Source organism: Neltuma alba, unplaced genomic scaffold, assembly GCF_004799145.2.
Source record: "Neltuma alba isolate B1F8T4 unplaced genomic scaffold, ASM479914v2 tig00006868_pilon, whole genome shotgun sequence".
NCBI lineage: Eukaryota > Viridiplantae > Streptophyta > Magnoliopsida > Fabales > Fabaceae > Neltuma > Neltuma alba.
The window spans coordinates 187-26,769 of record NW_021634605.1 but is presented as its reverse complement, the minus strand read 5'-3'; the positions used below and the strand labels follow the sequence as shown (position 1 = coordinate 26,769).

Below are 26,583 nucleotides of genomic sequence, written 5' to 3'. Positions count from 1 at the left end.
TTGTATTTATTTTTCTTTTTATCAAGTCCTTATAAGTTCACCTTATTTTTAATTAAGTTCCTAAATTTTTTATTCCTTATTTTATAATTCTAATAGTACTATTATATAAACATAAAATAGTATATATTATTTAATATTAGTTTATAAACAATAATATTCTAAAGATATTGAATTATTATAATGATTTTATTTTTTTCAGCAAAAAAAATAATTGTTATAAAAATTTTCCTGCATTAATTAATTCTATTACTTTTTTATTACATAATCATTAATTTAATTTAATTATTAATATTTTATATTTCAGTATTAATATATTTAATTAAGCTTATATTTAATTAATAAATAAAAATTAAAACTACATGGACCTGATTAAAAATTTAGTGAAATTATAAGGACTTAATTAAAAGAAAAATAAATACAAGGACCTAATTAAAAAAAGGTAAAAGTATAAGGACCTGATAAAAAAAAAACTATAGGGATCTGATTTAAAATTCGTTAAAACTATAAGTACTTGCGGATTAATTAACCCTTCAAAATTTGAGTCTAATGTTTACATCTAATTCTTAACAGTATCTTAATCAAAATGTCTCCAGAAAAACATCTGTAATCAAAGTGCGGAAAGCAAACTAAAGACTAGGCCCAAAGAAATAAAATGAGATAAGAAAATCAATAGAATGAAAAAACGCCAGCTTCTCTGTTTGGGTCAGCTAGCGACCCAATCGGGCTCGCAAAGCCTGACCATTATGGGCTTATAAAACATGCTTGTAAAGATGCGTGGGATTATTCCCCCGTATATACATTAATACATATACTGCCAGCCGAATTATTCCTACACGTATCCTTAATACAATTGAAAAAAACTCAAAATACCATTTATTTATGTAGTATACCAATTGCCGAAAAATTGATAATAAATTAAATGAATTTAATCTTAATAAAAAGTTGAAAAGATTTTATCTATGTTTTTGGCCAGCAAAAAATTATATTTATTTATGTAGTTAGTCTTTTGTGACATAATTATTTGGCCAGAATAGTAAGTTAACAAGATACACATGAATATCTAATTTTCAATATGAATAATCCCTCAAAATCTTAACTGATATTTTAAGAACCTGATGTTGGTTAAAAAGAGGGGGAGGGGACGAGATCCTTCCAAGTTCCAACTTCCAACCATATCCAAACCTCCGATCGGGTAACTTTTTTTTTTTCCTATTTATTTCAAGCATATTTCCTCAACATCTGCAAATTAAGTATCATCAGATTTTGCAATAAATTTCAATACAAACACAAAATAGAGAGTAATAATAATTACAATTCACCTTGATTGGCAATTAGCCGTTTGCTGTTGGCACTTTGCAGAGAGCTTTGTATATATGTCATTGTTTTTTTTTTTTCCTTCTGCCCAAATAAGAAGTAAAGAATATCATTAATTATAATCAATTTCTACAAAAATGGATTCGCAGTGTGCGTATCCCATTGGCCATTGCCCTGATTCTCAACGCTGCTTTCATAATTTAAGTCCCATTGCTTGTCTTTCATTTAAAAAAAAAAAATACATAATATACAGATAATTTTTAACTGTTAATTTTTTTTGGGACAAAATTTGCAACCGTTACTTTAAAAATCATCGATAATCAAGTTTAAAAATTGTACATGTATGTATCTATCTGTATATCTTCTAAATCTTCTCACTTTCCAATATGAACGTGCATCCTGATCCAGATTCTGTATCACCTGAATTCGGGGATAAACATAAAATATACACAGAATCATAGTTGTGTGTTTAAAAAAAAAAAAAAAAGAGATAAGATCATGTAGCGAAGAACAGTAAAGGCTGTTTTGGAAACGCTTAAAAAATGATTTATAATCAATTAATGTCCATTGGATTGAAGAGATGATTCTCAGAATTTGCCAACGTTCATTTTCTCCCTCCATCACTACTATATATATCCATAAATGTCCCTTTCTCCCTACAGTCTCATCTTCTTCTCCAGACATATTAGCTTGATTTCTCTCTTTTTTTCTTTTATCACTACTTAATTTCTGAGTCAGTTTCAGTGCAACATTAATGGCGTCTGAGCCACATAGATTGCTTGGTCTGTTTCTTCCAACGATGACTCTCACGTTGCTACTTTTCTTTTCATCATCTCAAGCTTTCAAGTTCAACGTCGGTGGCAAAGATGGTTGGGTTGTCAAGCCTTCTGAAGACTACAATCACTGGGCTGAAAGAACTAGGTTTCAGGTCAACGATACGCTCTGTAAGTCGACGTTTAATTTTTACAGTTACAAACACTACCCGACATGAACAACGAACGTAACGTATGTTTCATCGTAATAGTTTGATATTTTATGTTGTTGTGTGTTCATGTAGATTTCAAGTACAAGAAAGGGTCTGATTCAGTTTTAGTGGTGAACAAGACGGACTACGATTCCTGCAACACCAAGAATCCCATGAAGAAGATGGACGACGGTGATTCCAACTTCACTTTCGATAAATCAGGTCCCTTCTTCTTTATCAGTGGCAACTCAGGAAACTGCAAAAAGGGTCAGAAGCTGATCGTCGTTGTCTTGGCTGTCAGGCACAACACTCCTTCTTCCCCTCCGACGGCTGCTCCGGCTCCGTCTCCAGCAGGCGGAAGCCCACCGGCCGTGCCACCGGGGAGTTTGTCACCCTGGCCAAGTGAGGGCCCAACTGCTAGTGATAATTCTCCGGCACCGTCGCCGTCAAAATCTTCGGGGTATCCGAGGTTTGGTGGTTCTGTTAGCATGGGTTGCAGGGCTGGGGTGATGTTGTTGTTGGTTTGCTTCGTTGGGCTTGTTTGAGCTGTAATTTGCTGTTGTTGGTCATAAATAAGTTGTTATCTTGTGGTTTTTCAGTCACTTGTTGATTTTTTTTTTGTTGAGATGGAAGCCTGATTAAATCCTTGCAAATCTTTTTGGTTCAAGATCCTCTCCTTCTCCATTTCTCCTTTTCTTTTCAAAATCTTATATGAAAAATGTATAATTTGAATTTAATATTTTATAAAATTATTATAAGTATAAATATATAAAAATTAAGCTGTTAAAATTTGACATGCACAGTAACTACAATACAAAAAAATGAAAAAAAATCAATTTATAAAATATTATAATAATGATACTATCACATATTAAATCTAAATCATTTATTTTTTAATCTAAGAATAGATAGATACGGAAGTATAAGAAGAGAATAGAGGAAAAAAAATGAGAGGATGTGGTTTCAATCTTATTTGGCGGAAAAAAAATATTATTCGTCTAGTTCACAGTTTAAGTTTAAGTAATTGAAAAAAAATTCAAACTTTATTTATATTAAATAAATTTTTTAAAGAGAGAGAAAAATCTAGCTAGACTCGAATTTAAATATTCATTATAAGAATAAAATTAACAAATAAGAATTAATCAGAAATATATTTACAACATTTAATATGCATATTTTTTATTTTTAATCTCAATTAATAACGTGTGTTTCTCCCTCTTTGTTTTTTTAATTATTTCTACCATGCTCTTTACCCAATTGGACCAAATCTTCTCATCGCATTTTCAAAAAATGACAAATAAACTGAGGCCCATAGTAGGAACACAGGTGGCCCAAGGCTCAAAGTCTCAAAGTCCAAAACGAAAAGGATTGCCCGGGGAAGCCCAAAGTCAGTAAGCATTAATGATTAGGGTTTTCACTGAAGCAGTTTAAATGCCGTGCCCCTGAGTCGTTTCTCTGCACCCTGCCATTCTCTCGTCTCCTCAAGCTGGTTAGTTGCGTCGCTGTTTCGCAGAAAGTCCTATTTGAATTTATCTCTTTCTCTTGGCCTTTCGATTTGTTGTGATTTTATTGTGTTGAACGAATAAATAAATGATTCAGATGACGACGAAGAGGATGAAAGCAAATTAAAGGATGTGTGATCATCAATGATCAAAACTATCCTCGCTACGTTCTTTCTGATTCGTCTATCCACTCTAATTTCTTTTTATTGGTTTTTGCTTGTTGCTTGAAGATTTTCCTCCGGATCGATAAGGATTTTGAATCTTAAGTCCAAACCGATCCACATATTTGGCTGCACACTATGCTGCCCTGCGCTGCAGTCATAAGAAGATTGTTTGATTTTTCTCAGTCTGCATTGGGAAATTTTGATTCATTCTTCTTCCTCTTTTAAAAGCGGAGACTGTTCTTCTTGGGCGACCATTTAGTGCTAAGGGTGTGTTTGGATGACTTCAAACCGTGGTTTGGAAAAGTGATTCTGGAGAATAGATTCTGTGAAGAATAGATTCTGTGGAGAATAGATTCAGAGAAAAAGTGATTCTGAGAAGTGAGAGTGTTTGGATAGTTATTACCAGAAGTGCTTTTGACATGTGGAAATGACCAAAAAGGGTATAAGTTAATATGATAATTATATAAGGGATAGATTTTATGATTTATTTTGATTTGAAGAAATAAAATTGTTAATGAAATAATTTTTACTAACATAATTAATAATATATAAGATAATATAATTAATACATAATTAATATGTGTACATATATTTATAAAACATAATATTAAATATGTTTATAGAAAAATGATTTTTTTAGAACAGAAAAATATTAATTTTGTTTAAAGATTGTAAACGTGAAATCCCATAACATTTTTTCATAACTACTTTTTGTAATAACATACTACATGTATAATAACCTCTGATGTTTAATACAATTAATTAATTAATTGTCACCACACATATATATTCATAAAATATAAGAGTGAAAAATATTTTTAGAGAAGATGAATTATTTTGTTGCAAAATAGAATAAACACGTCTTAAAATAATTTATTAATTATTCAAGTAAGTAATAATTAGCTTGAGAATATAAGGCATAATATTAATAAGAGAAATATAAATAAAGAAGTGTCATAATCATTAAGATGATGCATCGATACAAAGCATTTGTAATAGGTTTTGTTTTTAACTACATATTACAATCTATGATAAAAGGAAATAAATAAGACATGACTACTATCCTCGTATTGAATTAACAAGTTCGTCTCTTATGCTGTCACGAACCTGAGCCATGTAAGATGAAGATTGAATTGATGAATGTATACGTGAAAATCTAACCCCATCATCATCATCTTCTGCATAAGTACCTTCTTCTTCCAACTGAACGAATCCAGGATCAGTAATAGATGTCGTTCTAATAAAATTATGTATAGCCATCGTTGCACAAACGATTTTAACTTGTGTTTCAAAATCATAAGATGGCATGTTTTGTAAGATTGCGAACTTTTTTTTCCAAACTCCGAAAGTTCTTTCAATTGTACTCCTTAAACTTGAATGGAAATAATTAAAGATTTCATTGTCATTTTCAAACCCAGATGTCCTTCGAAAATCAGGCAAATGGTAACGCTCCCGTCTGTATGGGCCGAGATATCCATTCGGTGTTGGGTATCCAGCATCCACCAAATAATATTTTCCTATATAAAAAATGAAATTATTGTAAATTATGTTTCTATTGTTAAGCTAAATATAAAAAAAAATATAGGAAATAAAAAAATACCTTCAGGTGGATGGGGAAAGTTCATTGAAGGAGTTGTGAGGGCATGATCAAATATCCGAGCATCATGTGCGCTACCTTCCCATCCGGCCAAGACAAAAGTAAAACACATGTCCCAATCACAAACCGCCATGACATTTTGTGACACTGTTCCTTTCCTAGAGATAAATTTAGTTTGATCTGTTGCACTGACAACGCAGGAAACATGTGTGCCATCAATTGCTCCAATAGCATGTTTAAAAAAAGGCCAGTATTTACCAAACCGAATTTTTGTATGAACATGCCGGAATGTTGGATCTTTTGGTTTGATATTAGACATGGCAAGTCTACAGCATGCCATTAGGACATTATGAAAATGTCTGCTAATTGTCTCCCCTGAATGTTGAAATCTTTCTTGCTGCATTCTGCTACTAAGTGCATGCCCAACGGTATGTAAAAACATTGCAACTGATTCATGTATCCCTATATTTTTAGTTTCTTTTAGACCATGTTGTTGCAATTGTTCCACCAGACTTAAGAACACATCCCGTTCCATCCTAAACATGTTATAACAACGACTGGAGTTGCCATCTAAAACATCCCTTACCCATATGCAGCCTGTATAAGCACTTGTATGCCGAGGCTCCTTACACAAGTTCAAAGTAGCGTATGCACCAACCAATGCTGCAACTTTGTTAACTCTTTTTTTCCGTCCCTTAGCATGCTCTTCCACATGTTTAATTTCATCATCCATATTCGTTTTATCCTGTGCACATACACATAAAGTTTAGAATTCCTACGTAGAAATTACGAAACATTTATAAAAGTTACAGAGTTGTCTGATTCATATAACAATCCACTGGTCACATAAAACATACACATATGGAACTGTCTAATATAATAAACAAGTCATAAATCCCTAGTAAAATGCTCTAAAATGGGTAGAAGCTGTTCCTTCTGATCCTTCAGAGCTGCATACATTTCTCGTGCATCCTGCCGTTCCATAAGGAGTTGTGTGCACCGTCTAAAGAAATCAGGATCACTGACAACTTCAGGAACTGTTTTCAGGTGAGACAGGACTCCCCTAATTGAAACCTCATAAGCACGCGCTTCTTCTTCCAACCTTCTAGCTTCTGCTCGTGAAATGACCTCATTTCCACGCTCGGCCTCAGAAGTATTTGTTTCAGCAATCTTGCTAATTGCATCCGCTATTTTCATAGAGGGAGATGTGCGTTTCTTCTTGACTTCACTCTTCCTTCTGACCCCCAGTGAGCTACTAGGTCGACTCCTACCTCTGCTTGTACCCCCACCACTGGTATCCTGCCTCAATTCAGTGTTGCCTCCACTACCTCCACTATTATCATTGAAGTTCACTGTGTTAAATTCCCCACTTATACCAGTTGGTGCACCTAAAATTTCATCACTATCTCCGGACCCTTCTTCCAAATCTTCATTCGGTGTTCCTTCACTTGGAAGTGTCATGGAAGAAGGTGCCCATGCTTGTGGTCCAGTTGCAGCCACACTCCCAAACAGTTGAGTTAATTGATCCCTAAATTGAAGTCCTCTATCTCTAAATTTTTCGTAGTTTGGAACTTCCTGCACATTATACATCAATAATATCATAAAATATTCAAAAAAACAGTAAATATGCACAAAACATTAACAGGCAGAGAAAATGTAAGATCAAAAGGTTCAATAATTACCCTTATTTTCCTCTCCCACCAATCATCAGTTGCACTGACAGTATTCCTTTCAGTATCCCATCCCAATCCTGTCTCGCGAAGCAGCCTATCCCATGTCTGCCACTCTTTTCGCAGGGAATCATATTTGTTCTTAAATTGCTGTTTTTCGTACACTCTCCCAGTTTTGGCAGTAAACTTATCACGAAGAATATCCCAAGCTTTCTTTGTTAAGCTTGTACCTCTTCTTTCTCCTTGTTGCACAAGTTCAATGCACAGGTCAATAAACACTTTTGTGGTTCTTACATCCCAGGAAGCTTTCACCGTATCCTTACCCATTATGCTATAGCACAATTACACCTCTTCAGTCATCACAAGTTAATCAACCCAAAATCATATGAAGTAACAAAAATCATATTATCTACTGTAATAAGTGAAAAAGTTGACCACATCTTCAAATCTCAATTCCTTCATCCTACCAAACCAAGCGCGATAAAAATTAACAAACATAAGAAATTTCTAATTTGACATGGCTGGAAAATATACACCTCCCTCCTATTTCAAATTTCATTATCTGTTTTTGCTTCAAAATACTAACTTTTAAAACATCAAAACTAACTAAATTATTATATATACTTTTTATTTTTCTTAACTTTTGTTGAAAGACGATTGGATGAGAAAATAATAAGAAAAACCATTTTTGAACCATCATGTACCATAAATCATATTGTACTTAACCTTTGAAATAACTATGTATTACCAATGTATTTAAAAAAATTCGTTCATGTACATAATTAATACAAATGTTCATGATGAACGTACTAATATTATAAAGCACATAATTGTTTTTAAAAAATTAACATATTGTAGCAGCTTTTCATAATATTTGTTTAAAATTATATTCTTATCAGATTTGTCAACCGAAAGTACAAAAAAAACTAGCAGCATAAACTTCTGACCAAAATACAAATCACTTCCTTCAATATATACATGGATTTGAGTTATGATTCCATTTTTCCTCACTCTCAAAAGTTAGCCATAAGTCTATCAAAATCCTTAATACAACAGTACAGGACAACACATTTCCTATCTCGTTCCAAATCAGATCAACACATTTACATGATAATTAATTTAATTAAAGTACTATCTAAGGGGAAAAAAAATTCCCAATACATTGTTTGACTTCACAGGCTTCTTCTCGGGAGGAAAATCTGGACAGAAAAAAAAAGCTCCCACGCCAGGCAACAAGAGGAAAAATAACTTGCATATATATCCAGTAGAATTCAATTGACAGCCTTTCTCGTCTATAAAAAAATATCACCACATACATCCCTGCCTCTACAACCAGACATTGATGAGTCCAGCTTCGATCCGCAGGGAAATTTGCCAGGAAAATGTTTATCAAATATCAATTACCAGCATCTGATCTGTTCCCCCTTCGTTTCATAAAATCAAACTACTATGAAACCAAAGCAAGCAATAATTATCTCATGCCTTCGAATAACATGCCGGTCAGTTTTGGAAAAACCTGGTTGAACAAATTGAACACTAAAATCATTCCAAAAATCAACATACCACGGTGCAAATATACTAGCCACGGTTCTAAATTTCAACACAGGAGAGCTACACGGCGAACAAGACGGACCGAACCTCTGGTTCCACACGGCGGTGCAAAAATCAGAGGAGGGACCGAACCACAACCACACGGTGAACAAATCAGAGGGACCGAACCACAAGTTCACGGCGGTGCAAAAATCAGAGGAGGGACCGAACCACAAGTTCACGGCGGTGCAAAAATCAGAGGAGGGACCGAACCACAACCAGACGGTGAACAAATTTCAGAGGGACCAAACCAGAACCACACGGCGGTGCAAAATCAGAGGGACCGACCAGAACCAGACAATGAACAAAATTCAGAGGGACCGAACCAGAACAAAAGCCGGAGAGAGCTAACCTGAGCTAACCAGATTCGAGCTAACCAGCGACCTGACCGGGCGAGCTGAAGAACGAAGCTTTCGAAATGGAGGATGGACGGATCGGACAACCCAACGCTTGATCTGGTTTTGGCGCGCCGAGAAACACACAACCAGCCCCTGTTTTCACCAGCCCAAGATGATCTCACCGGTGAAGAAACTCAGAGCACCGACGGCGAAGAAGCGAGCTGATGGTGACGAGAAGGCGAAGACGCGAGCCGGCGAACAGGCGACCCGATGGATGAGCCGGCCGAAGAGTCGAGCTGGGTGTGAGATTCGCGAATGGTTCCCTGGAATTATCAGAGAAATCGGAGTCGGCCAGCGAGAGAAGGATGATTGTGTGTGTGGGTATTATTGGTATGACCGTTGCCCCCTTCCCGAATGGTTCCCAGAAGTGACTTTTTTTTGATTTTCGTAGAACCATGGTTTCACCGGTTGAAACCATGGTTTCAGCTTGGACCACGGTTTGGGCTTCTGGACAGGGTGTTTGGATGGCATTTTATCCAAACCATGGTTTGGAGGTGCATCCAAACGCAGCCTAAGAAAATGACATAAAGCGTTCTTTAGAGAGTTAGGTTTTAAAAAAAAAAAAATTATTTAGAGAGGAAAAAATTTTATTTGTGTTTAAGTAAAAATCTTATTTTTTTATTCCATATATATGTGTTTAAAAAATTTTGTTATCCATTGATGCTAGTTGCCTACAAAGTTAAACGTTCGGGTAAATTATCTGTTATTTATTTTTTAAAATTTTTTATCATTAATATTCTCTTTAACAAACGGGTTGAAAATCTATAAATTTTTTACACATATCAATACCATTTTATTTAATTTGGATTCCTTCTAGTAATTTTCGGGTGAAGCGAAAAAAGAAATGGACGAGTAGATTATGTGGATTTTAGAAAAGTGAGTTTTCCCAATCACTTCAAGGTACAAGATAATCACAATTCATAACAAAATGTATAGTTATACCAATTCTGCATTAGAACTTGAGATAATACATAGAACTTCACTAATTTTAATAAATAAATAATGTAAACTAGAGAAGTAAAAAAAAATAATTAATTTAAAACTTTTGATTTCTCTTTTTTAATTTTTTAAATTAAATTTATTAACATTTTCTCTTACTTTCCATTTTTAAGGAGAGTAATTAAAAATTATAGCATAGAGACAAAATTCAATGCTTGCTTGGAGTTGCTTAATATGGTGCAAGTCAAGATAATAGTTTTCTCACGTGCTTATCTATAAACCTTTTGGTGCTCAACAGATTGAAGACTGAGTGCCCATCATCAAAATGATGCTCTTTTGAATTAGGAAAATAATTTGGGCTATTAAGCACGAAATGTTAAGAAAGAAAGGAGGGAAAAAAACATAAGATCATAATTAAATTTACTTACTTAAAACAGTGCATTTTGAGTACTTGAGCACTGGGCTTACATACAAAACCTGCTCTCAATTTCTCATATAGAATTCGACCACTCTCACATTATTGTTTGTTGCAATGGAAATCAACAACTTTATTATTTTAGTGGTAAATGAGGCATACACAGGGTAGGATTGTCTTTTGCATAAAAGCTTTACATCTGTAGAGCACCGCGGAGAATTATTGATTGACACATACCGATCACCAAACATAGTGATTCCCCCAGCCACCATCCTTCATGAGATTAATTATTAATATACAAATACAATTTAATTAATAAATTGATCATACTGGTATCTATCTACCACTAAATAATTATTTAAATAACACTACATTCAATCCTCAATATAAAAACTTATTTAACTTTTATTTTGGTCCTAAATATAAAATTTCAATTCACTTTGTCTCTCATATTTATTTTTTTCCCAAAAGTAGTCCTTGTAATAATGATAGTTTTAACAATACACTTGATTAATGAGAATATTTTAGAAAAAACAACACCTATTTATTACAAATAACTAACTTAACTAATTTTCTTAATCTATTCAAATTAATCAACTAGTTCTTATATAAAGGACGGGAGTATTACTTGTTAATTATCATTCAATTACTACATTCTCAAAAGAAAATACTAGCACTCTTCTTGTTCTTAATATAGGACCTAATTGTTGAGTTAATTTTGATCCTATATATAAGACCTATGTATCATATTTATCAATTTTTTCTAAATTACTCTCATGGAGTGAGGATATTAAGAAAGAAAATAATGATATTTTAGAAAAAAATATATCATAATTTTTATAATTAATTAACTTATCTAATTTTTTAATCTAATCAAATTAATTAAATAAATTATGTATTAAGAATTAGAAGAGGAGTATCCTGGTCATGAAATGTCCGACAACAGTTGTGGAGCCACGAGTTACCTGTCATTTACCAGAAAAAAGGTGCAAAGAGATAAGAGAAGAGAACTTATTGTGCTCCTACCTAGTTTTATTTATTTATTTATTCTTTTGACATCTTCTGAAATTTTAGTACTTTGATTGGAATCCTTGCTTCAAGCAAATTTGAGAGTAGTTTAAAATATATATGACCTTCTTTAGCTGAAGTACTTTAAATTTAATCAAATGTGAAACATTCCCCCCTCCTTCCCAAAAAGAAAAAGACAAGTAAAATTAAAATTGAAGTTAAAATGAAAACGTTTTTGTTAACTTCAAGTGAATAAAAATTTTGCATTTATATAGAGTTTCGATTAAACACGTTTTAGGCAAATTTTTGTGGTCGGTTATATTCCTTAAAGGGAATAATGGACAGTTGAAGAGACATATCTCAACCGTTAAATAAATACTAATACTAATAGACAAATGGGGATGGTATTTCTCCGTATTTTATCATAAGATCTAATTTTTTGAATAGATTTGTTTCTTTTTATAAGATCTTTTTTGAGTTTGTTTAAACATTTAATACATTATTATCTATTTTATCCATAATTTAATATATTTAATACATTTTCTTTCTTTATTTATCTCACTGTTACTCTCTCACATTTACCCATTTATATACAGATGTATATTGAAAAAAAATTGTATTTGCTACATATTAATTACTTTTAACTAATTTTAATTATTTTCTTAAACTGCACAATTTAATTAAAAAGATCTTATAATAAGGGATGAAGGGAGTATGTAGTAGTATTATATTTTTTAAATGATTTGTCCTCTCGACCTACCAGATCGGCATTGATTTAATTAGCTGCCTAATGAATTAATTAATGATGCCACCCTTTGGAATATCATCAATAATATAAATGAATACTAATTCCATGCTACACCATAAAATTATATTCCGGAAAAAACATAGAAATATAAAAAAATTCTAAGTAATAGTACTATTTAACTCATGAGGAAATTTCTCAGCATTATTTATGAACATTTTGTTTCCGACACGGCATATATCGGCATAAAAATGGGGCCCACGTTTCGTTATCAAGAATTAATGAAGTGGCAGCATTTTGCCGACATTTTAAAATTGCCTGCAACTAAATTTATGGCTAATAAATAAATAGTTGGCTTTGTGTTGAAGGACCAAAACACGTACGAAAAATCTACAACGGCTTAAACATCGCGAGCATTTCTAAATGATCATCAATCATGTTGGCTTTGGCCTTTTGGATTAGTGCTTTGAATTTCATAAGCAATTCCATCTCTCCTTTTAACTTAGTTTGTTACTCCTTCTTATACTGCATAGAAGATTATTTTAACTAATTCGTAAAATTTAAAAAACAATTCAGATTATTATTTGTAATTAATGTGCATAGAATTTGTCACACCTTTTTTTTTAAAAAAAAAAAACTGCCATTTAATTACTAGAATTCGACGTGCAGAGATAACAATATCATGGAAAACAAGTATATGGGAGATAGCACAAGAGAAAATTGGATATTGTATTTAGGATCACGTTAAAACTTGACGTTATATTTAGAATAAGAGGGAGTACCAGCTAGTTTTGTTGACCACAATATACTCCTTTCCTTTTTAAGTACTAGTCACAGTACACCCCTATCTAATAATATAATGAAATAAAAATGGTACTACCTACTATATCTTAAGTTAAATACCATTAATTAAATTTTGGAAATAATCTAAAAATGCTCAATACTAGTTTTCCGCATTAAATGAAATTAGATATTTAAAAAGGAGTGGGTAGTATATATTTCAATGAAAACAACATCGAACAATAAGTATCAGCTAAGCTACTTGTGACAATGGGTGCATTTAGCATGGCTAGAAATCCACTTCACAAATTTATCATATTACTTGACTTTGTACGTATGCACCTAGCATAGCTAGAAGTCCACTTCATAAATTTATGATAATATTTGACCTTATACGTACGCATTTAGCATAGCTAGAAATCCACTTCATAAATTTATGATATTATTTGACTTTATACGTATTAGATGGAAAATCTGGCTAATATAGTAGGAATATCCCATTTTATGTTCCCACAATTTATTCAACCTAGATTCTGGATTAATATTGAAACTTATTCTTCTAGTTCTATTTATAGAACAGGAAAAGAAGATGTTTTTTGGTCTTATTTATAGGTACTAAGAGAAATTTTAATTTTTATATGAATGTATAATTTCACCTTTTATTTATTATTGTATTGACTTTGTTTACTTGAGGTATAATATATATTAAATAGGGATAAAATTAGAAAATTATTGAATTTTAAATGAGAGTTAATAAAATTTAAGGTTTTTCTTAATTTATGTGAAACATAAAATGACTTATAAATAGGACTAAAAGAAGTACTAGTTACCATGCATTTCTGCTCCAATAATCAAACTCATTTGGGGTGACACGTTTCAACTTTTCATCTTGTTCCTCTCTTGGCAATTAGCAGAAGGGAAAACCATATTTGGGGTACCTATACTTTTTTTCAATTTTCAATTTGGTACCTATGGGTTTTTTGTTCTTAACTAAATCTTTATTTTTCCTCTATTAACATCATCAATCCTTATGTAGAGACTAAAAATATCAATAGAACAAAGTTATAAGAGCTAATGTTGCTAAAAAGATAAAATTAAATGTTTAATTAAAGGGAAAAAAACATATAGGTACGAAATTAAAAATTGAAAGAAATAGGTACCTTAAATATGGTTTTCCCTTAGCAGAACGATACATCAAAATAAAATTCATAACTTTCATCTCAAGTACGAAACGTTGAAACTCAAAACCAATCATTTATGAAGAAACAGTTAGGGAGATACGCTTTTGTATATTTTGGTATCATCATTCGCTGCACAATTATATATTCCCTTTGCTTTTTGACTTGGCTACTTGTCCTAAAACCACCAGTCCTCCCATCTCAAGTCTCTCTCTCTCTCTCTCTCTCTCTAACGAGTACGTTACCATTATGGAATACTTGAATGAAGATTATGAAGAGCCCGTGAGTCCTGCAGGACGATACTTCAACAGCTCGGTGATATGTTCGTATTGTTTTGGGTTTTTAGAATCAGAAGTTCCAATTGATGACTCTCCAACTATGTATTTGCTTCAACATGTGTTCCTCCCTATTAACCCTCGTTTCTCCTGTATCATGGTTCTCTCTCTCTTCCATTTTTCTAGTGTTTTATATATATGAGCTCTTAGTTTCGTACACCAGTAGTGACTATTTGTTATATGGCCACAGGTTAAAGACGAAGATGGGAATATGATATGGAAGCGTGTTGAGGTGAGGCCTGAAGAACATGTGAAGGTGCCAATATTTCCTGAGAGTGATTCAGGATTGTATGATCAGTATTTTAGTGACTATGTTTCAAGGATTCTCACAGAGAAGACGCCAAGCAACAAACCACTATGGGAATTTCATGTGATTAAGTATCCAACGAGCAAGGCTTGTGGAACTCTCATCATGAAAATTCATCATTCACTTGGAGATGGCTACTCTCTTGTGGGAGCTCTTCTTTCTTGTCTTCATAGAGCCGATGATCCTTCTATTCCATTATCTTTTCCTTCACGAAAACCATCTTCAGAACCTGTACAATCTCACAGAAAGAACTTCTTTCAGAGGCTGATCTCAGCTATTTCCTCCTCTTTCATCTCCATATCAGACTTTGGTTGGAGCTTGATAAAATCTGGAATGATTCCAGATGACATTACACCCATAAGGTCTGGATTTGAAGGAACTGAGTCTCAGCCTTTTGGCTTATCAGACATATCATTCCCTCTTGACAGTTTCAAAGAAATCAAGTCAAGGCTTGGAGTGGTAAGATTCATATATATCTACACACACAAATATATATTAACACCTTGTTGTTGGTTTCTTTAAGCTCACACACACACACACACGTGAGTATCAGATTAAGCTAATTGAATCATTGATGTTGTTTGCAGACAACAAATGATGTGATTGCTGGGATGATCTTCTGTGGGATAAGGCAGTACATGCAAGAGATGAAGAGCAAGGCAGGGAAAGCAAATTCCACAGCAGTGGTGATGTTCAATACCAGGGAGGCTGAAGGTTATAGTTCAGTGAAGGACATGCTGGATCCCAATTCCAAGGGTCGCTGGGGGAATCAAATTGCCTTGTTACAAATTCCAATTCCTAAGATGAACCAAGCCAGGATTTCCAACCCCCTTGAATTTGTTTGGAAAGCCCACAGATTGATTCAGAAGAAGAGGAAATCCTTCGGTGTTTTTCTCCTTGGATGGCTCCTAGATTTGGAGATGAAATTAAGAGGGCACGAGGTAGGCATGTGTTTATGTTGGCTAGTGGGCGGGTGGGAAAAAAAATCGATGTTTCTCGCCGCATCGCTTTGACGCTTTGGGTCTCTGTATATACTAATACTACCGTATCTTACTGTATATCAAATCATAATCTTTTAAGAGGTTCTAAATTAATTACACCTTCCTTGACCAATATATATAGATATTATTGAGATTATAAATATATAATTGATTATAAAGAATAATTTTTAATCTAAAATAAACAATATTGCAATATCTTTTTTTTTTAAAGATCTTTACAAATTAAACTCTCAAATGAAATAAATTTTTATTGCTCTTAAGGCTAATTTTGTTATATATTTTAATTTTAGCAGAAACCAAATTCTTAGCAGTCATGATATGTCAATTTGCATTGTAATCAAAAGTAAATTGCAATTTTCATGATATACTAGATGTGTTTTTATATAACTGAAAACACCTTTCAATTCTCCATTTCAATTTCTATACATAAACATACCTTATTGAGATTAGTCTTAACCAGCCTAAAAAATTGTGTATGGCCCTATAATCTAATAGTATGAAAACTTCTTTATAAGTGGGACAAGTCACGGATTCAATCCCAGTTATAATCTTAGAGATAGACTGAACCGTGAGTAAAAACAATCCAAAAGTTCATGTGTTGTAAATGGTGGTGGTTGCAGGCAGTAGCAAAACGAATATACAGCACACTTGAGAATTCAAGTATGGTAATCTCCAGCTTAAACGGGCCTTTGGAACAGATGGCTCTTGCAAATCATCGCGTTAAAGGATTCTACTTTACAATGACGGGTGGTCCTGAGTGTGTCGGTGTGTGTGTGTGTGTGTGTGTGTGTATTATCCATCATCACGTGCTTCTCTTACTCTTTAAGTTCGTTCCTTTTCTAAATGAGCTTTCTAATTATGAGGTTGGTAAACTGTGTGTGGTTGCAGAACGTGAACATTACAATTATGAGTTACATGGGAACACTGAGGTTTACGTTGAGAACGCTGAAGGGTTTCATAGACGAGCACAAGTTCAAGTGCTGCATGCAAAATGCCTTCCAACTCATTCATAAAGCAGCCATGAACACACCCACCACCAAAAACCACTCGTACTCATCATCACTCTTTCAGAAGGTTTAATTAAGACCCAGTGTTTCTTTGACTTTCCTTTTTGTTAGTTTGATGGAATAGCAAGAAAAATCGCCGTTCATTACTGTATCAGGAAAATTATGGCTCGCCACCAATCAATATCGCATTATTAATTGGGTGACTAGCTGAAAGCTGCTGCTATTATTATTATTATTATTATTATTATTATTATTATTATTATTATTATTATTATTATTTCATGATGTCTGTGTGTGTGCGTGTGTGATGTAAAAGTGGCTATTGTCATTATTGACTGGGCCGCACTGAAAGTGATGAATACCATAATTTCTCAATGAAAATGAGAGTTTTTGCCCTTTGAGGGGTGTGTGTGTGTGTGTGTTAGAGAAGTTGGAAGAGTTCAATCCGATTTGATCGATGTGGTTGATACTTGATTGAATGAATGGTAAGACCAAGTCATTACTTATTTTTCCACTCTGATATTTTATTTGGCCACATGTCACTCACCTTAATTAAGGATGAGCCACAATATATTCAATAATTCTCCGTAAATATTTTCTTTGAATCTTAAAAGTACTGTGTGGGAGAAGATGTACCGTGCAACTAGAATCTGAACGATTCAAAAACAAGAGAAAGTACTCTTGATGTTGATTTTTGATGGTTTGTACGTACGCATGAACGAGTGTACGACACTGTAACCTTTATTGATGAGGGGAGGTTAAATTAGTCAAGATGATTGGTGGTTTTTTTGGTTAAGCATATGTATTTTCTTATTAGAGACAATTCTGATCAAAGTACTGTCAGATACTAAATATAATAATCTCTTTCTGTAGAGATTTGAATTTTAATTCACTGCATTGTGAGAGTCTATAGCCAATTCCGTTAGACAACCCCGCTAGTAATGATTAGTATTAATCTCCTAGTTAGTTTGCTGGTGATTGTCGTGTATCATTTCATAGATGTGGGGAGGTTAAATTTTCACCTAAAGAGTGATATTAATTAACACATGTTTTCCTCTCAAGAATTTTAAAGAGTTTGAGGTTAATGGTTTCAACCATGAAAGTATTATTGTAATATCATTGATGGCCTGTAATAATCTTGCCAAGAATTCATATTTCATTTTGTTTTTTATAAGCTAACCAATATAAGTAAATTTTTGTCTTTTATTATATATTTTAGATTAATATAGTATATGAAACCTATAATCCCATAATCCTCTTGCTATTGATCAATCAGTTTGAGGAGCGAAACATGCCTATATCATTAGTCTTAAGAAATATGAAGAAAAATGGAGATGAAGTTGGAGTCAAAACACAGCATAAAGAGCTAGCGTCTCTCTCTCTCTCTATATATATATACACACACACGCGCGTGTGTGTGTATGATTGATTGGCGAATTTTATATGGACAATTGACAGGTGCTTCATGGGGGGCTGTCAGATAGTGATAGACCATGGAAATGAAATTAAGAGGCAATGTAACAAGACAACACAGATCGAATGGCAGGAGATATGTAATGCTATGCATATAATATTCATTCCATTTCAAACACAACAATCAAATAACTAAATTAGGCAACTCAAAAAGTTGATTAAAATTAGTTAAAGATAATACATATGTTAAAAAAAAACACAACTTATTTTTCTAAAACACATTTATTTACAAAGAGGATAAATGGAAGAGAAAATGAGTGAAAACAAAGAAATTGACAAAAGCATATAATTAATCACAGACAAAAATAAAAAAAACTAAATTATCAGACAAATTCAAATTAATGCTTATGGGAAGGAAAAAAAAACCTCTTCAAAATTTTGATGAGATATATTCAATTGGTCATAGGAAGAGAAAACAAAATATGGACCGCCTATTATCGTTATTATCCATGCGAGCTTTATGCATCCGTCTCTTCATTGGCTGTCCCTCCAAGTTGGGAAAAAAAAATCTGGCCTTATTTCTTCACCGCTACGGCAGCTTTATTTTCCAAGTTCTGTTTACATAGGGGTGTATACTTTGAAAAGTGCATCTCAGAAATACTTTTCTAAAAATCGAGATAAATCCTTCACATATTACCTCGTAGTTGTAAAATCACTTCTGAAATCATATTTGGTTTCCATCCAAACACCCCAATAGTCATTGTCGCTTCATGTAACTGCTAAACCCCCATGCACCCTTATCTCTTAATCTGTCTTTATCTCTATCTTTAATAGTGCCCCCAGATTAATTATTTATAATATCCACTACTCATTTGGTTTTATATATTGGATACAGAGAGAGAGAGAAATTTTGGACCTATTTATAAGGTAGAGAAAAAAGAAATTTTTTTTTCTATTTTCATATGAATATATAACGTAATTACCTGTCATTTATTATTGTGTTGACTCTGTTCTCATAAAATATATTGTATAATAAATAAGGATAAAGTTAAAAAGTTATTAAATTTTAAATAAGAATTAATAAATTTTAAGATTTTTATTGATTTGTGTAAAATACATTGAAATTAATTTTATTCTCATAAAATATAATAGTATTATATAGTACTTCATACACCTTTTTGCAGTCTCCATTTACACCAGCACCAGTGGCCAGCACGGGTATAGGGTCACTTTTATTTATATATAGCTCAAACTGATTGTTTTCCTCTTTTTCTTTATCCGTCTCCACTATAAATAAACCAATTAAGGGTGGAATTTGCGTGTAAAAAGCAAAGCCTTTCCTTTTGCCTGCTTCCTTCTTATCATAATAAATAGATTTTTTCTGTGTATCAAAAAATAATAAATAGATGTTTTCTTTAGGATGATGGAGTCTTTAATAGGTGATGTAACCCAGCATATAAATGGTTTAGAAAAATGAGAGTGCCGTTTGGTATTGAAACACCCTATTTGCTACCCGTAAACATAATGGCACATTCATTTTCTGGAAAATGATTTTTTTTATAAATTATATATAAACCTCAGCTAATATATTTTTAGTTTTTTTTTTTGTATAAACATATCAGCTTTGCCTAGTTAGGATGTATCAATCCATAAGATTAAACAACAACGAAATAGTGTTAATCTATCATGATTTGTATGATTAAATAGGGCAAACATGATAAAAGAAGAGCTGCTAATTTTGAAATTTTAACCTCCAAAAATGGGAGGAGTTATTACTGGATCTGTAAAAAAATTTATAAAAAAAATTGTGAAATAAAAACTACATAAAAAAGTTGTTAATATTGATGTTCCGATTCCCAGGCTAGTTTTCAATTGACGGGGACGGCTAAGGATAAAGGAACTTTTCTATTATTGACCTTCTCAATTCTCATATCAGTTTGGTGGCATGGAAGTAGGAGTGAGAAGTGGGATTGGGGCGGGAACTGAAAATTTGGGCCGTTTGATATGTAGGGACCCAATTCTGTGTGGAACGGGGTTCCATACCCAAGCCCAAGGAACTGGGTTCCAGTTTCATGGAACTGAAGAATGAGACTATTTTGCCCCTCACCCCCACCTTGAAAAGATCGAGCTCTCCCGCCATAACAGTCCGATGAGGACGGCGGCAAGGACAACGGGTGAGGACGAGGACGATAGACAACGGCGATGATGATGGTGGATGGCTATCTGTATTCTCCTTCATCCTTTGATCTGCGATTTCTTTCTTTATCGAATAGGAGAAAGGTCAGAACGATTCATTCCATTGATGCTGAAGGAGCTAAGGTCATTGATTTTCTTTCTTCCTTTCTTCTCTAACAATTTTCTTCTTTTTTCCCCATCGCTTTTCTATTCGTTACAGCCTTCTATGTCGTGCCTTTCTCCCTCTACATCCCGTCATGCTTCTTGATTTCACCGTCCTGCTTATGTTCACTCTTCCCGTCCTCTAGTCTTCACGGATCGGATCTGTCATCCTTCATCCTTCATGATGGACAGATCTTGGGTTCATGCCCCTCTAATAGACAATGGAGCTTTGTGAGTGAAGTTCGAAGAAAAAGACCGAAGAAGAAGGTCCGAAAGTGTGAGGTTTACATTGCATTTCTGCTGGAGATGTGCATTTTTTTCATTGGTTTTGTCCTGGTCTTCCCCATTTCCGGGGACAGTGGTGCCACATGATGGTGGAAGAACGAACTATCGGCAGTAGATGAGAGGGAAGGAATTGGCTTTTCATTTTTTCCCCCCCTCGTTTGAAGAGTAATTTAGTATTTTCATATTATAAATACATATTTTAATTAAAAATTATAGTTCACTCTACTTTCATCAACCTACCAACATGCAAAACTCACTCTCACTTTTATTTCCAATTCCAATTCCTTCGAAAAATAACTCCTCGCACCAAATGGGTGTTATTAAATGAAACTTCTATTAAGGGAATGTTTGAGTAGAATAAAAACTATGATTTTAAAAATGTTTTTATAATATACAAAGTAAATATATAAAGAAGTTTGTCTTAATTTGTAAAAAATATTTTTGGGGTTATCCATTAGCAACAAGTAAAAGTGTTTTACAGAATATTTTTTTATAAAACGAAACAAATTTTTTTATATATTTATTTTATATATCATAAAAATATTTATAAAATTAAAGTTTAGTTTTCACTCAAGCACTTTCTGAAATGACACTAAGCCCTTGGTAGATTACCCGTGCGTTGAGCTCTCTCTCTCTCTCTCTCTCTGTCTGTGTCTGTCTGTGCATGTGAGTCTGTGACCATATAGGATGTACCAGCGGGTCAGCCCTAAGATCCTGCCATCTAAATCCTCTACAATTCACTTGAGATGCACTCCCTGCATTTTCATGAAAACTGCGTCGTTGCGCTATGTATAATCTCGGCCATTGCTTTTATTAAATCGTAATCTTCAATTTCTCATCTTCTCCTTCGACATCTAAAACCCACTAGCTCCGTTCGCCGCCATCCTTCGCTGCTTGTCATCGATTCAGAACTTAGCCCTGTCCACTGTCGTGCCCTTCCCTTTGTGATCATTTTCATTTCTCCTAGCTGGAAGATTGGGTGGAGATTGTGAAAATATGATTTGGTTATCTTAAACTAAGGGGATGCTTCCCCATTGTCAAAAGTACTTTCTAAAAACACCTTTTCACAAATTAAAATAAATTTTTTTGTATATTTATTTCGTATACCGTAAAATGATTTTTAAAATTATAATTTAGTTTTCATCTAAAAATCTCTAAATTTCTTATCTTGCATAAATATTTGGAAAAAATTAATTTGGAGGTCCTTATAATTATACTCAATCTTGAATCAAGTGCCTAACTTTTTTTTTTAATTGAATCTAAATTTTCATTGTTAGATCTATTGCTCCCTAAGACCTAAAACTGTTAATTAAAACTAACACTATTAAAAATTTCGTTAAAAATCTCAATTATCTTCTTCTTCAACCTCCTTTCACCGTAAGTCTGTAACCCCAAGCTTTCTCTCTCCTTTTTTCATTCCTCAATATCGTCTCCTTCCCCCCATTAAACGGCTTACCTGGCCGGCCAACTGCATATCCATCATAAAAAATACATATAACTCATCTATTTCTCACAACATATGACTCATCCATGTCCAATCTAAATGGCACTCACCAGCAAATGACTTCTTGTTTGCTGGTGGATGCTATTTAGAAATCATCCACAAGGCCTTTTAATCAAATATCTCAGCAAATGTACCTAATTTACACCCAACTCATTTTTTATGACACTAATTAAATCAACAAGATATCTCGAGAGACCAGAGCATGAACCAAATTATTCCTATGTTTCCGCGCAGAGTGCTATTTTGCGATCATATCCATATTACAACTTTTAATCACTATAGCACCCCAAGTCGAATTTTGTTCAGTTATTGACATCATCCTCAACAAATGAGAAAGAAATGCATATAACTCATCCATTTCTCCTTCTTCAAATGTCTCATCGGAGTCGAGCCTGCATTATTATATCTGTTCTTTATCGATCATGGTTACCTCCGTCGTAGAAGCAGAGTTGCTGCACCAGTCATGGAATCCGACATGGCCAGGCCCATATGTGAAGGCATCCTGGTTGATGATGGGTACAATGGTTCAAGTAATAATGGCCGCTGTGCAGTCAAAAAGAGTCGAGCTCTAATGGCATACATGTTAGGGATGGACAAATAAGGTGTATAATGGTCGGGAAGGAGAGAGAAAGCTTGGGGGTTATAGTGGGAGGAAGGCGAAGAAGATGATGATTCAGATAGAACTTCCAACGATGTTAATTCTAACTTAACATTTTGAGGTTTAGGGAGTGGTTCATATAACGATGGAAATTTAAAGGATCCAATAAAAAAGGAAAAAAAAACTCAAGAACTTGATTCAAAACTGAGTATAATTAAAAGACCTCCAAATTATTTTTTCTTAAATGTCTAAATGGGATTGGCTTTTTAGAGTTGGACGTTGCAACAAATCGTGCTGATATTATCTTTTTTTTTTTTTGGGTGACATTTTGATGTGGACTCTTTAGACCTTCGGGCTTTTATGAACAATGAGATTCTGTTAGTCTGGGTTGCTTTATTTTGCAAGCAAATTGATTGATGATTGATGCGTTGGACCTATGAGGACCACTGTGATCGATTGATTTGAGGGTGTTTGATAAAATGCCTAGGAGAACACCCTATGTCACGGTAAACTCCAAGTTATAAGAAATCTGTCTAAAGCTATCATTCTCGGTGACATTCCATTCAGGCCTTTTGCATGAAGGATTATTGTTCATGCCTTTGATTAATGATTGTGCTAGTAACAATTGGGAAGCACATCCAGGTTAAATTTTTTTTTGACATACATATCTAGGCCAAATTATTGCATTTTACATCTTATTTCGTGCTTGTTAGACTAAACTACAACCAAATGATTGATAACCAAGTCCATTTTCACTTCATCTTTTTCGTTCCCCTTTGTATAGAAATGCCTGCCATTAAGTACATATTAGTTCCCGCTAAAGTAAACTGATTTCCGTCCATCTTACAATTTCTTCCTAACAGATAGTTCTGCAAGTTTGAGATACTTGTGATGGTTTTGCCGCGTTAAGAATGATGAAGACTTTGTGCCTTCCTTACCAAGTGATTGTCAAATTTTGTATATAACTTTATTTGTGAAAGTGAAAGTGTTTTTACTAGTCAAATACTCAATGACACAATCTTCCTTTACTAGTCTTCTGTGTATTTAAAAAAAAGCGATACGTCCCGCTGTATTCCTACCTTCTAATGTCTTCAATACTTGGCTGATGACCATATTTGAACTCTAATAAGTGCAGCTGCTCTCTTTTCTCCTTAAAGGTCAGCTACTGCTACCCGTTGAACTGTTTCTGCAATCTGACTCATTTTTTGTTTCATTTATGAAACCAATCTCTATTTTCATGAGCTTCGCAGCCTTACATGTGAGTTATCTCTCTTTCTATGATAATACTATTGCCTATTTTGTTATCTCCATTTATAGGTATTAAATTTTTCATCTAAAAAATTTGAGGTGCATAAGCACCTACGATCTAAAGGACCAAAGATGGAGCTTACTATTACACAACCCGATGACTGGCATCTTCACCTTCATGATGGCAACCTTCTCAAAGCTGTCATTCCTTCCAAGTAAATTCACCTAATAACGGAAAGGTCTGTAGTCAATCCATATATAATCTCATGAATTTTAGGGAATGCATGCGACGAATGCTTGCTTCTAGTGCCTTCAATGTTCCTACAAATGAAATAATTTTTGAATCCTGAGTAATGACTAGTACCCCATTACAGCGCAAAGCATTTTGGAAGGGCTAGTTATGCCAAATTTGAGGCCAACTATTACTACCACGGCTACTGCTGTGGCTTATCAAGAGTCCATCTGCAAAGCACTCCCCGGAGATAGCAACTTCACTCCACTAATGACCCTTTACCTAACAGACATGACAAGCCCTGATGAGATTAAACTTGCAAGTGAGTCTAGTTTGTGGGCACACAATGTTAAAGAAATTTACCTGTGAAATTTATTCCAGTATATGACTAGAAGAAGTTTTTAAGAAGTAGCAAGTTTAATTTGCATGTCCAGGGTTGTATATATATGCTCTTCAATCTGTTGTTTAAATTCTTGTTTCATCCATCTTTGTCTTTATTTATCTGTTTTTTTTTAATGAATATATTACATTAATTGATGATGCTAACTGCATTGACAGAAAGAAGTGGAGTTATTTATGGTGTAAAGCTTTATCCTGGTGGTGCCCCCACAAACTCCCAAGATGGTATTACTGATCTTTCTGGGAAATGTTTTCTTGCTCTAGAGGAGATGGTTCGACAGAATATACCATTGTTGGTACTTATATGATTTTATGTAACTTGCTTATTTGTCTTCTTTTTAAAAAAAAAAAAAATTGTTACTCTTGTTTTTTCCATTGTTTCTTTCCTTTTAATTGTATGATCTCGGTTTATATGTGGCTATAACTAAGAATGTCTTTTGTTTTTTATTTTACAATCTTTTCCCAGTGGAGGATTCCTGATTTACAATAGTTCAAATCTTATGAGCCCCTTATGATTGATTTTATTATAATGGACCCCTATTTCGCAGCATGTTGCTATGATAAACATGTGAAGCCTTAAGCATGTACTGAATGATGCTTTGCAAGCCACCCAGTGACGTGTTTTCCTCTTTCCTGCTGGTTGTTCTTCTGTCTTAAAGTACTTAGATGCCTTTTCTTGTGCTTCCTTATGCTTGAATCATTTGCTTTGCAGGTTCAGGGGAAATTACAGATCCAGGTGTTGATGTTTTTGATAAAGAAAAGGTCTTTATTGAAACAATTTTAGAGCCTTTACTTCGAACGGCTTCCATAGTTGAAGGTTGTAATGGAACATATTACTACCATGGATGTTGTTAAATTTGTAGTCTTGCAGAGAAGGCATGTCTAATCATCTGGTTGAATGAGCTTTATTGTTATGTTATTATTTCGTTTTTTTCATAATTTTCTCATGATTTGCTTTATTTGTCAGGTTATGTAGCTGCAACTGTTACACCCCAGCATCTTCTTCTGAACTGCAACGCTCTGTTCCAAGGTGGCCTGCAGCCCCACAATTACTGTCTTCCAGTGCTCAAAAGAGAAATCGACAGTACGTTTTTTCTGTCATATAAGTGCAAATAATTTCAATTTTCAAATTGATATTTTTTTCTTCACATAATTATATATATATTGTTATCTTTCCTTAAGCTTCTTGTTGTTACTTTTGTTTTGCAGGACAGGCCGTTGTTTCTGCTGTTACTAGTGGAAGTAAAAGGTTTTTCCTTGGAACTGACAGCGCTCCTCATGAAAGACGTAAAAAAGAATGTAGTTATGGATGTACTGGCATATACATCTCCCCTGTCGCTCTATCACTCTATGCCAAGGTCTTTGAAGAGGTGACACCTCATTCATATTTAGATTTTACATTCTTATGGTTTCAAGTCTTCTATTGGCGTATGAACATATTGTTAGGTCTAAGGAGCAGGGGAAGGGGGTGAGTTCCAGTGATGAACTCGTATTTGCTTAAATTTCAGTGCGTTGGTTCATGAATAGCATTTGATTGCATCAATGCAAAGAAAAGGTTTAAAAGCGGTCTTTTCTGCGTATGAATTCCAACCTCTGCTGATTTATCCTTCTTCCTTTAGCTATTTCTTTAACCCTGGTGGACTCAAAGCATAT

The 26,583-nt window shown here is 33.9% G+C and overlaps 2 protein-coding genes, 1 long non-coding RNA gene, 1 other non-coding gene and 1 pseudogene across 5 annotated transcripts; all 5 read left to right on the top strand.

Moving 5' to 3' along the window:
- The first annotated feature begins 2,068 nt into the window (after positions 1-2,068).
- LOC114751346 (early nodulin-like protein 2) lies at positions 2,069-2,823 on the top strand. Its single transcript, XM_028940031.1, has 2 exons — positions 2,069-2,258; positions 2,372-2,823. The coding sequence occupies exons 1-2, from the start codon at positions 2,069-2,071 to the stop codon at positions 2,821-2,823; spliced, it is 642 nt and encodes a 213-aa protein (XP_028795864.1).
- Positions 2,824-3,881: 1,058 nt separating this feature from the next.
- On the top strand, positions 3,882-3,965 carry LOC114751352 (small nucleolar RNA R32/R81/Z41). The gene has a single exon (XR_003740736.1). It is a non-coding gene; the product is annotated as a small nucleolar RNA R32/R81/Z41 (small nucleolar RNA).
- Positions 3,966-14,453: 10,488 nt separating this feature from the next.
- LOC114751347 (O-acyltransferase WSD1) lies at positions 14,454-17,091 on the top strand. The gene is made up of 5 exons (XM_028940032.1): positions 14,454-14,699; positions 14,790-15,365; positions 15,494-15,847; positions 16,528-16,665; positions 16,796-17,091. Exons 1-5 carry the CDS (start codon positions 14,514-14,516, stop codon positions 16,985-16,987), a joined length of 1,446 nt encoding a protein of 481 aa, XP_028795865.1. The 5' UTR covers positions 14,454-14,513; the 3' UTR covers positions 16,988-17,091.
- Positions 17,092-17,171: 80 nt separating this feature from the next.
- LOC114751350 (uncharacterized) lies at positions 17,172-17,428 on the top strand. 2 transcript variants are annotated; one of them, XR_003740735.1, is made up of 2 exons: positions 17,172-17,200; positions 17,317-17,428. It is a non-coding gene; the product is annotated as an uncharacterized LOC114751350 (long non-coding RNA). The 2 variants fall into 2 exon arrangements; XR_003740734.1 differs by having other exon boundaries at positions 17,173-17,204.
- A 7,003-nt stretch (positions 17,429-24,431) lies between these two features.
- LOC114751351 (dihydroorotase, mitochondrial-like) lies at positions 24,432-26,300 on the top strand (annotated as a pseudogene).
- The last annotated feature ends 283 nt before the right edge of the window (positions 26,301-26,583 follow it).